Consider the following 12,028-nt stretch of genomic DNA (forward strand, 5'->3'; position numbering starts at 1 on the left):
ATTGCTGACAATTTTCCTCGGTTTTCATGGATTGATTGATTGATCGATTGAAATGGGGTCTCACTATGTTGCCCAGGCTGGTCTTGAATGGGCTCAAATGATCCTCCCACCTCAGCCTCCCAAAATGCTGAGATTACAAGCGTGAGCCATTGCTCCTAGCCCTTTCCCTAGTCTTAAAACAAGGGAATCAGATTTTCATTTCGCAAGCTTCCTCCAGATTGCAGAGGCTGAACCTGAATAAATAGCCATTATTGTGGAGCTACTCCACAGAGTCTTCATGGTTTCTTTTCCTGTATATCTGACAGCCAGCACAGTGGCTGCACGCATTGGGAACTACAGAGCTTTCCTACTTCCAATCAGCAGTGAGGATATAAGCACACGGCATCTCCCATTCACTTCTGAGCCTCTCTGCATATCCAATAGCCAAGTCCCTTTCACACAGCTGACCCAGGACATCACCACCAAACAGGCTGCCTTGAAAACTAGCGCAATATGAGGCAGCCAACCTAGAGCCATGCACTGAGAAGCTGGCAGTTTCCAGAAAGCATCAGTGAGGAGTTGAGTGCATTTGTGGCTAAAATAAGGGGATCTGTGAACTTTCTGTAAATTGAGGGCTGAATCAGAGGCATCTGAGCCCTGACATAGGCCCTTGGTTGCCAATGCACTTGCCCCTGGCTGCTAGCTACTCTGCTGGGAGGTGGTTGCTTGCATTAGACATAAAATAGCAAGCAACGTGTTGTTTACTTTGAGAAAATATTTCTCCCATTTGTCTTCGGCCCTATTGGTTTCTCTAATACGTTATTATTCCTAAATTTGGGATATTTTCCAAGATACTCATTTTTAGAGCTGTCTCAAAGTCCTTTCTAGATGGAGAAGAGATAAAAATTAGACTCACAGAGAGGAAATTAAATAATTCTGCTTTTTGGAATTGGATTAATGAAAACATTGATCAAACAAAGTGACCTTCATTTTTAGCTTCATTTGGACAAACTAGAGCTGTTACCTGTTTGTCCATCTGTCTGTCTGTGATCACTGAAAAATGAGTGAATCTGTAATATAGACTAATGTAAGTATTGAATCAAGGAAGATCTCTTACATGCACTGAGTAATCAACCATCATGCACCCTGGCCCCAGGTGCTCATCTAACACATACCGCATGCACTTCTGTTTATTCATTTCTTCGTTCATAATGCATCCCACAAACGTCTACTGAGTGCTGGTCTGGTGCCAGGGGCACATGGTGAGCTAGAGCAGATGATGTGCACTTTGCCTCATGGAGCTCCCAGACAGAGACTCCAACCTACGTGCTTTCAATCCCAAGGGCTCCTTCTATTTCCTTTACTCCACAGATGCAAAAATTTAAAATATAGTGTGGCAGGCCAAATACTCAGATGATTTTTAAGATTCCCCTTGGTGTACACGCCCTATATGTTCCCCTGTCTTTGATGGTGAAAAGATCCTATGAATGTGACGGGCTATCATATCCATGATTAAGTTACATTATATGGCAAAAGGGTTGGGTTTTACTGACATAATTAAGGCTACTAATCAGTTGACATTGAGTCAATCAAAAGGGAGATTATATCAGACAGGCCTGACCTAGTCAGGTGAGCCTTTTATAGAAGTCAGAGAGATTCAAAGTAGCAGAGATTCTCCTTCTGGCCTTGAAGAAGCAAACAACATATTGTGAGCTGCCCACGGCTAGAGCCTCAGACAGTGACCTGAAGCAGTCCTCTAAAAGCTGAGAATGTCTCTGGCTAACAGCCAGTAAGAAAATGGGGACTTTAGTACTGTAGCCACAAGGAACTGAATTCTGCCAAGAACCAGTGATCTTGGAAGAGGATCCCAAAGCCTCAGAGATCACAGTCTCAGGTGACACCTTGATTCAACCTGAAGACATCCTAATCAGAGAAGCCATCTAACTAACCTACACCAGGACTTCTGATCTACAAATAATCAGTGGTGTTGTTTTAAGCTGCTATGTATGTAATAATTTGTTAGGCAGCAATAAAAAACAAATACAGATGGTGTCTGCCAGATTTTTTCCTTTTTCTAATAGCCAATCATAACAGACACAATACATGATCCTGCCTGAAATTGATATCATCTCAGTCATAAGTACAGCAGCTAGCTGCTTCAGTTAATTTGTGCATGGTGATCATTTCCCTTGGACTGGAGAACCCCTACTGTTAACCCTGTGGACCATGATTTTGGAAACACTTAACGTGGCATGGGACAACCTTGAGAATCTGGCTTCTGCTATTGTGTGCTTGACACAAATGTCATTAACTTGGAAAACTTTTAGCCATTATTTCTTCAAATCTTTTTTCTCCTCACTCCTCCCCCACATTCTTTCTGTGTATCTAATCATATGTGTGTTGGGCTTCTTGATATCATCCTCCAGGTCACAGGAGCAGCATCCATAAAGTACTAGTTACAATTTGCTTGCACCCAGGGGCCACGTCTTTGTGCCATGGCTCTATGATAGAGTTGGAGATGGCAGGAAAACGTATGTTCAAACTTGGACAACAACAACAACTCATTTTCATGGGGTACAGCCTCCATGCCAATTCCAAGGCTCAACCCTTTATATAGGTTATCTCTTTCAATGCCCCCAGCAATGCTATAAGGCAGATATTATCATTGTTCATATGAATACAGATGAGAAAACTAGGCTCAAAGAGAACAAGAAAATTGCCAAGGTCACTCAGCTAGTAAGAACCCAGACAGTCTCAACCCAGTGCTCTTTCTCTTAATCACACCACCACCTGTCATCTGCCATCTCTTCTCTCCCTTGGTTTGGCTGAAATGTGGATATGGTTTCCCCACAAGTTCCCAGTTCCCTGATGGAAATTGACCAAAATGATGTCAGATAGATCTTACAGTGCTCTTTCTTGCTGTCTCTCCCTCTCCGAATCTCACTCTTGCTCTCTCTCTCTTTTTTTTATTTTTTCTCTCTTGTCTTCATTTTGGAAAGTTCATTGATCTTTTCTTCTGCAGCATCCAATCTGCTGTTAATCCCATCCAGTAAAATTTCCATTTTAGATAGTGTCATTTTTTTCTTATCAAGAAGTTCTTTTTAAAAAATCATCCATTTCTTGCCCCATTATAGTGATGTCTTTTCTTAAATCCTTGAATTTAAAGGGAGAACAACATAATTATAATATTTGTAATAGCCTTTTAATAGATCATTGCTTGCTAATTCTCTCATTTGCATCATTAATGAATCTGTTTTTACTAACCAGTATTATCTTGGTTATGAGTCATATGCTCTGGATTCTTTGAATGTTTAGTAATTTTGATTGGATGACAGACATGGTAAATTTTGTATTATTGCTTGCTGGATTTTGTTGTAGTCTTGTTAAAAAAAAAAAAAAAAAAAGGTTGAACTTTGTTTGCCAGCTAAACCACTTGAGGAATGGCTTGATTATTTCAACAACTGGTTTTAAAATTATTATGGGTGGATCTAGGGTAACCTTTACCGAGGCTAGTTTAGCCGCACTACTAAGACATGACCCTTCTCGGGGCTCTAGGTGATTTTCCCTGTATTCAGTGAGGTCTCTACATTCCAGGTGGTAAAGGACCCGAATGATTCATGGCTCTGAGGTAGTGCTGAGAAGGGCTCATGTCACAGCTCCCCAGTAAGGTGTTCTTTCCTTGCCAGTTTTCTCTGTCTGGTCATAGAGACTTTCTCCCTACACAGCACAGATTAATTTTCAGCCAGACTTAAGAGGGCCTGAAGCAAACTTCTGGAGCTCTTTTTTTTTCCTCTCAAGAAGTGTGCCTTGCAAATTACAGTCACACCCTGTGTCTCCTCAGCTCAGAGAGACTACTGGGTTCTGTTTAGGTCTTCCCTTCCTGTGCCCCCACTCAGAAATTGCCATTCCTTCTGCCTAAAATGTCCTCCCCTTCCCTATTTGCCTATACTCTCTCTGTCCCCCTACGCCTGGAAACCTCCCACTCTTCCATAAAGAATGTGCCCAAAGGTCTCCTCCGTGCATTCTTGCTGAGTTCTCTGGATCCACAACTCTGGGTAGACACCCTGGCCTGGCATCATTGGGATGGGTGCCTCCTTGATCAGATGATAAGCCTCTTTGACCTCTGTGTCCCCAGCACCTACCACAGTTCCTGGCACATAGTAGGTCCTTAATACATATTTGTTACAAGAGCCAGCCCAAGTGTTTCCTCTTTAATCCGTCTGCTCCACTAGAGGAGGAAGAGGACCTAGAGTGGCAAAAACAGAGGGTGGTAAGAACACACGTGGTCCTCAGAACTGTAAGGAAGTTCTCAGTGAGAAAGCTGCGGAGGGACAAATGTCTCAATCAGAAGGAAAGAGAAAGAGCACCCGATTTAGAGGGGCATGATAACTGCTCCTAACCACTTGATTCTGGTGTAGTTGACTTTCTCTGTAGTTAGCTCTGAACCTCCCTGGGTTCTAGCTGTTGTTGTCAGGAGATGTGCTGCCCCGCACCCGGCACCACCTGAGAAGTACAATCTGCAGAAGAAGACGTAACATAGATGGAATCCTCCTTCCGCCGCTCCTAACTGTGTCACTGTGCAGCCTGCACCATCTCTCTGGCCTCACAGAATTTTCTCTTTGGAAAAATAGGCCTCATGTGTCTCACACAGCTGTGGTGAGCTTCAATGAGGCAATTCAGGAATCAGCTGACACCCGCCTCTTTTGTTCCATCTCCGTCTCTCAGCTCTCCTTGCACGCAGTGGTCCTGGCTTCCACACTGTCCTCTCTGACTCACATCTGCCCCCACCCCCTGCCCTTCTACACGCCAGTTTTCTTAACATGGACAATTCAGCTGGCTTTTTTGTGACTTTCTTTGGGGTTCGTGCGGTTGGAAAATATTGGTCTAGAACTTGCAGATCATGGGTTCAGAACTGCAACAGAACCACCAAGTACTCTATTTAAAAACATAGATTTCTGGACGCCGCCCCTCCCAGAACCCAGGGGTCTGAATTCTTAGAAAGTTCTAAGGATTCTAAAGTACACTAAGGTGTGAGGGCCATGCAATCTTCCATAAGATGGTAAAACCCCATTTAGATCCTTGCCCCTAGGGAGGTCCACTTTATGTCGAAAATGCCTCATTAATGCTTTCTGCCTTAGCCCTATCTTTATCGTGAGGGAATCAGGTGTGGATGAACTCACACTCTCAAGAGTCTCTTGTCCATGATGGAATTTGCAGCTGGCCCCAGGAGCAGGCATGCTCTAAATGAAAACTGTGCATTCAGGTCCTGGCCAATTTGATGACTAATCTCTGAATTGCTTGGGGGATGGAGATTACCCTGAGCCAAGAATATAGAAGGTCATAAGTCTCTGTGACCTGACGCCCTGAGTGTGGGGAAGCAGGGAAAGGAAGTGTTTCACCCCAATTTAAACAAGACCTGCTTACAAAGCAGCAGCACCCATAAATCACTGGTTACAATTCGCCTGCACCCAGGGGCCACGTCTTGGTGCCGTGGCTCTGTGTCACTTTCACGGGGTACAGCCTCCATGCTAGCCCCAAGACTTAACCCTTTATATAGGTTATCTCTTGTAATGCCCCCAGCAACGCTATAAGGCAGATATTATCATTGTTCATATGAACACAGATGAGAAAACTAGGCTCAAAGAGAAGAAAATTGCCAAGGTCACTTAGCTGGTGAGAGCCCAGACAGTCTCAACCCAGTGCTCTTTCTCTTAACCACACCACCACCTTTCATCTGCTGTCTCTTCTCTCCCTTAGTTTGGCTGAAATGTGGATATGGTCTCCCCACAGGTTCCCAATTCCCTGGTGGAAATTTACCAAAATGATGTCAGATAGATCTTATAAGCCTTAGCTGCCAATGCCCTGGGTCAGCTCACACTTGACCTCTCATTAAATACTGTCCATTGTAGCGAGATTGGAGACCTCACTCACCAGATTTCAGATATGCCTCCTGATGCAACAAAACTGACTTCAGACCTCTAACTCCTCACACCTTTTTAGGACCTTGCCCTCTGACAGGCAGCTCCAGTTGACAGGTGCAGGGAGGGCTGGAAGAATATGGCGAGAGGGCAGCATTGAGACCCAAGTACAGCCATTTCATTTCCCTCTTGGCTCTTCTCATGTCTGCATTTGAATGGAGGCCATCAGCCATTGCCAGTGGAGGCTGAGCTGAGGCTTCTAGGAGGAGCCCCAGCACCCACCAGACAGCAGGCAAGGCACAGGAATGAGGCAGGGGCTCCCAGCCTGTTGGCAGAGTGGCAGAGCTCATGGAAATCTTTATTGCCCTTTGTGAAACAGCCTTTTCTCAGCCCTCCTCAGGCTGGAGGTAGAGTCTTCACTGCAGTCAGAGCCATAAGCACATTACAGCAAAAATACTGCTTGGAGGCTGGGACTTCAGGGGGAAAGGTGAGACTCCAAACTTTGATCTGGCTAAGCTCTTCAACTTGGTCTGGAAATAGGGAAAATTGTTTTGCACCTTTTGATAACTGTGAGAAGAAAGGAAATGTTCGCTTTACCTCCTGTTTGGTCTCAGTGACCTCTTTATTTCCTGAATCAAGTTCTCTTGAAGCCCAAGTACTTAACTTGAGTGCTTTTATTTTACAAGACTGAACGGTGTACTCCAACCACTGGAAAACATTCATCAAAGCCCAGAGCTAAGTTTCCAAACTATGGTGGTATATTGAAACCACTCTGGGAGACTTCTTCCAGCCATGATAGAGTAACCAGACAACCGCTAGGAAACAATGATTTCCAGATATTGAACAACAAGCAATGCAGCACTATGACCCCTGAGAGGAGGAAAACAAGAGAGGTGAGTCCTACAATTGTCCCCACCTGGAGGCAGTGTCCAGGCTGCAGCTTAGGAGGGGAAACTCAGCTGAGCCTGGGGTCTTTGCTGAGTGGAGGAGGTAGAGACGGAAATTAGAGAGGCCAATGTAGCTGGAATTTAGGAAGAGGAGAACTGCAAAGGAGAATTCCAGCAGCCTGCAGGGAACTTCCCAGGTCTTTGCCTGAATACTGATCTGCACCTGCCCAAGAGAAAAATACCTGAAACCAAGAAAAGAACTTCCAGAAAGTGGTAGGTCACATCATTCAGGAGCTATTTGGAAGCAATTTAGGTTCCCGCCAGCACAGGTACAAACACCTTGTCACACGTGAGACATCAGGTGGAGTCCTCAGAAGGGTCATGTTGTAACACTGGGACTAAATTAGCCCACTAGGCCTCAACACCATGGACATTTTCAGCTAGGTAATTCTTTGTTGCGGGGTTGAAGGTGGCACTGCCCTGTGCATTGTAGAATATTAGCTGCATCTCTGGCCTCTACCCATTAGACACCAGTAGCATTTTCCCCAAGGTTGTCACAACCAAACTGTCTGCAGACATTACCAAATATCCCCAGGGTATTTCAACAAGCCCAAACAAATCGAAAAAATAAGCCTCAAAAGGGTCAAGCTGTTTTCAAATAACTTAATAAAATCAAACACCAAACAATGTAAGATTCACAATATCCAAAATTCAATTTTAAAATTACCTAGTGTGCAAAGAAGCATGACCCATAATCAGGAGGAAAATCAATCACTAGAAATGATGCAGAAATAACAGATGTTGATAAAATGAGGAGACAAGGACCTTAAAGCAGCTCAAGAAGGTAGAGGAAAGCATGAGCACGAGGAGGGGCGTGGGAGATGAAAGGAGTCACCTGGTAAGTGTTCTTCCTTGTTTGTCATTGCCAATGCCTTCACGCTGCTCTGGGCCCACTGAGTCACAATGGCCATGGCTGCACCAGAGGCATATGCAGTTCTTTAAAAAGTTCACTATGAGGCCAGGCACGGTGGCTCACACCTGTAATCCCAGCACTTTGGGAGGTCAAGGCGGGCGGATCATGAGGTCAGGAGTTCGAGACCAGCCTGGCCAATATGGTAAAACCCCATCTCTACTAAAAGTACAAAAAAAAATTAGCCGGGCATGGTGGCGGGTGCTTGTAATCCCAGCTACTCAGGAGGCTGAGGCAGGAGAATCATTTGAACCCGGGAGGCGGAGGTTGCAGCGAGCCAAGATCGTGCCACTGCACTCCAGCCTGGGCGACAGAGTGAGACCCTGTCTCAAAAAAAAAAAAGTTCACTATGATTCTACTCAGCCAGAATTCAGCACTACTGGCTAAACCCAATTTTTTTGTTTGTTTGTTTTGTTTTGTTTTGTTTTGTTTTGGAAACAGAGTGTTGCTCTGTCGCCCAGGCTGGAGTGCAGTGGCACAATCTCGGCTCATTGCAAGCTCTGCCTCCCGGATTCATGCCATTCTCCTGCCTCAGCCTCCCGAGTAGCTGGGACTACAGGCAACTGCCACCACACCCAGCTAATTTTTTGTATTTTTAGTAGACACAGGGTTTCACTGTGTTAGCCAGGATGGTCTTGATCTCCTGACCTCGTGATCCACCCACCTCAGCCTCCCAAAGTGCTGGGATTACAGGCGTGAGCCACCACACCCAGCTGACTAAACCCAATTTTTTAAAAGAATGAATAGAAAAAGGAGATGGAAATGATGATGGAGATTTTGAAAAATATCAGGAGGCATGGCCAAATAGTGATTTCCAAATACAAAATCTTTCTTTGGCTCATTTAGTGATTAAAGGCATTAGAAACTGTCGCCTGTCAGAGGACAGATGGGTGAGCCTTAGCTGATGCATCTCAGCCTGCACCTACCATCAGAAAGGTCTCCACAATCAATCAGGAGATGCTCACTTACATTCACACCATAGGAGATATGAGCACATCACTGAATTCTATGAGGTTTCCCTTCCCAAGCTGGCAAAACCATGCAAGCTCTGCTGCATGGAGAGTCTCAGAAAGTGTCCCTGCTTGCCATGCGGACAGAAGGCAGAGCTCCAATATAGGCTCATCCCATCCTCCAGTTATGGCTACCTTGATGTCTGAAATTCATCAAAAACATACGCAGGGGGAGACATGCCCTTAACAAACTGTATTTCTCAGAGTTTGGGGCATTTTTAGAGTGTGCAGACATCAAGTCTTTGAAAATATGAACCCAGGGACCTTCAGCACCCCTCACCATCACCTGCTCCCAATCCTGGTAACTTTCAGCGCAGCAGGCTCTGCTCCTTGTTCCTATCAGAAGGAAGTCTATGTAAAGGTATGCGTGTGGTTGGATCATCCCTGGGCTGCAGTTCAGCTGGTGAGAGGTGGCTTCTCCAACCATTAAGACAGCTCAGGACTAAGCCCATGGTTTTGGAAAAATTTGAGTCTGTAGGTTTTACACTAAAACCAAGCAGATTTGCAGGACCTCATGGGAAGAACTTGAAATCCATAAGGTTTTTACAGAAATAAAATCTCCAAAACTCACTTTTGCCAGATAACCAGCCAGTTTCTTTAATCTAGCACCTTTGTGCATTGAGAGTTCATCCCAGAGACCCTGCTCATTTGTCAGCCCATTGAGTACTTTGTGGTCAAAGCCCAGGGCAGGTTAACCAATGGCCTTGAAGCTGATAGAAGAGAAGGAGTCACCAGGCCAAGTCCAAAGGCAGAACCCAGAAGTGCTAATTGGGGTCTCTCAGCAGTTCAGCTTGGGAAATTGAGCAAGGAAGTTTCCTTCTTCCTAAATTTCCTAATCTAAATAATGCTGAGATGTCATGGTAGGAATAACATGAAGAATAATTTAATGGATGTGGAATATTTTAAAATCGGAAATGTTTGCTACCAAAAGTCAAGAGCAGACCTTGAAGTTCAGAGGGACAGGGGGTGCAAATCCCATCTGATGGTTTTCAAACTTGGCCCGCCCTAGAGCTGAGGAGGCAGGCCCTTCCTGGACAACTTGGGGAGTCATGGACACAGTGAGGCCCATCCAGCCCATCAGACTGATTGCAGGTGGGGGCTTGGATCTGGCATTCATTTTAACATTAGTGGCTCGGTTGTTGGCTGTCAATAGTAGCAGCATATTGGGCCCTGAAAAAAATGTAGCTGTGACTGTCATATATTTGAAGTTTTTTGTAACCTCCTAAAAAGGTGTACTTTTTTCATATTGTTTTAATCAGTGTGGCTATAGGAATAAGTGAAGTTTTATATACGAAGAAAACGAGAATGCCAGATCTACCATTTGCTACATAGGGTTTAAAATGAAGCTATGAACACTTTTGTAAAATGCATGATAATGTAATTCAACAAGTTTTTCTCTCTCTGGAGGACTGGAAAATAACCTCAGTGAAAATTATGCAATGATAAAATTCTGTCCCCATCTGATTAATTACTTGTGAATAATGACATCTCTGATTTCTTTCAATTATATTCTAATTGCACACCTTTTGCTCCGGTTGATTGGGCAATGAAGTAATGAACAACTATTACTGAATTTAATTAGCACCATTATTTCTGTGGCCTTTACATCTCTGTTGTGAACATGGAAATTCACACTCCCAGGGCTGGAACTGGAAGAAGCCAGCCTTGAACCTTGAAAAACCTGTTCCTTCCACACTGTGCTGGCTTCCTTCTGCCCAGCCTGGGGAACAAAGACCTGGCATATTTGCCAGTATTCATGGGAAGGCTTTCCTAATAACAGCATCAATATTCAGAAAGGTTACCTTTTCATAAGGCATTAGCAATTTGCATGTTACATCTATCAAAAGAGATGGGTAAATGAGCTATATGGGAGTCAATTACAATGTCGTTCATAATTTATTCCATGTACAATAAAGAGCCGATCAGATTTCATGCGTGTTTACTTTCTGAAAAGATAACTGCTAGTGGCTGATACTAGTTGCAGAATACAAATATGTTTCAGAGTAATGTGTTTATCTCACTTTGACATTTTAAATCTCCAAAGTTCTCTCACTCTCTCTCTTTTTTTTTTTTTTCACAAAGTTGTCTCTGCCTGAAAATTAGAGCTTGCTCTCAAAAATAAAAGATCATTCTTACTGGCCTAACTTGAATCATTCTATTTTAACTCGATGAAGGCACGTCATACATATTCTCCTACAAAACACAACAGGAAACGAGTAGGAATTTGCTTTTAAAGACAGGTGATTGCAAACATACAGAGCTAAGAATATTTAACTCACAGAAACATGCTGTAGTTTCTAAACATGGATACAAATTACCCAACTCAGTGTCTTTGGAGCACCAATAAAGTTTGTAAATGCAGACATGTGTCATCGTAAATTAACTTCATCCGATATACTTTCCCCCTCCCCCATATTTCAAAAACTAAAATAAATTCAGAAATGAAGAAGGCTTTTCCAAATCCCTTAGGGAAGTCTACAAACACAAATGATTAATTTATTAGACCAGATAAAACACCTGAACTGTCTGATGAGCAACACGTCCATCTCTCTCTGAGTCAAGCATGTACCCACTCACCCACCCAGGCTCAGCCATACCTCATATCTGCTGGCTGTCTGCTCAGCCGTCTTCAAGCCTTGACACATATGGATGATACAAACTTTGGCTCTTCTCTGGGAGGGAAACCAGTTACTCTTCACAAAATCCATGACCATCACATGGTTTTTCAACTCTGTACTAAATGTTTTTATCTGGAAAGTCCGATGCACGGCCGTTTCTGTGTAGCGGGCAGCATACCCCTGCGGATGAGTTTTTGTAGGAATTCCAGAGTGCTGCATGAGACTCAGAATCTTGTGACTTTAGCTAGCGAGACTGGCAAACACAATTTTCTTTGTTTAACCCAGGTATTGAGTGCAACAGGAGGGACTTGGGCAGTGCCCCAGCTCGGACCTGTCCCAGTGTTTTCCAACTCCAGAGCTAGTTGTCTCAATATCCCAGCTACATTTGTGAAGGATGTGGATGTGGGAACCTCAGGGTGACCTTTACGTGCCAAAAAAAAAAAAAAAAAAAAAAACTTCTTGTTGTGGTCTGTTTCCAGCCTCACGCCTGAGCTCTCGGGTCACTCAAAGTCTTCTCTGATTTCAAAGAAGTATTTCTCTTTCCACTGCATTGAAGTTTTGAACACAGAATTCACCCAGTTACTGAGAGATTCAATATGTTTGTCAGTCTCTACCCCCTCAAATCCAAAGAAATTATTTACAGGGC

At 43.9% G+C, this 12,028-nt stretch overlaps 1 protein-coding gene across 5 annotated transcripts in view; it reads right to left on the bottom strand.

Annotated features, from left to right (window-relative positions):
* C10H10orf90 (chromosome 10 C10orf90 homolog) overlaps nt 1-11,813 on the bottom strand; it is a 260,276-nt gene extending 248,463 nt beyond the window's left edge. For 3 of the 5 annotated variants that reach the window (XM_009459494.5, XM_009459493.5, XM_024346669.3), the window contains exon 1: nt 11,362-11,813. In XM_009459494.5, the coding sequence (XP_009457769.4) occupies nt 11,362-11,601 (240 nt within the window). In that variant the 5' untranslated portion in view covers nt 11,602-11,813. The remainder of the gene's footprint in view (nt 1-11,361) is intronic. The other 2 variants (XM_054659989.2, XM_016919616.4) reach the window with 1 other exon arrangement.
* Nucleotides 11,814-12,028: the final 215 nt, after the last annotated feature.

This window comes from Pan troglodytes, chromosome 8 (assembly GCF_028858775.2).
Source record: "Pan troglodytes isolate AG18354 chromosome 8, NHGRI_mPanTro3-v2.0_pri, whole genome shotgun sequence".
Classification (NCBI taxonomy): domain Eukaryota; kingdom Metazoa; phylum Chordata; class Mammalia; order Primates; family Hominidae; genus Pan; species Pan troglodytes.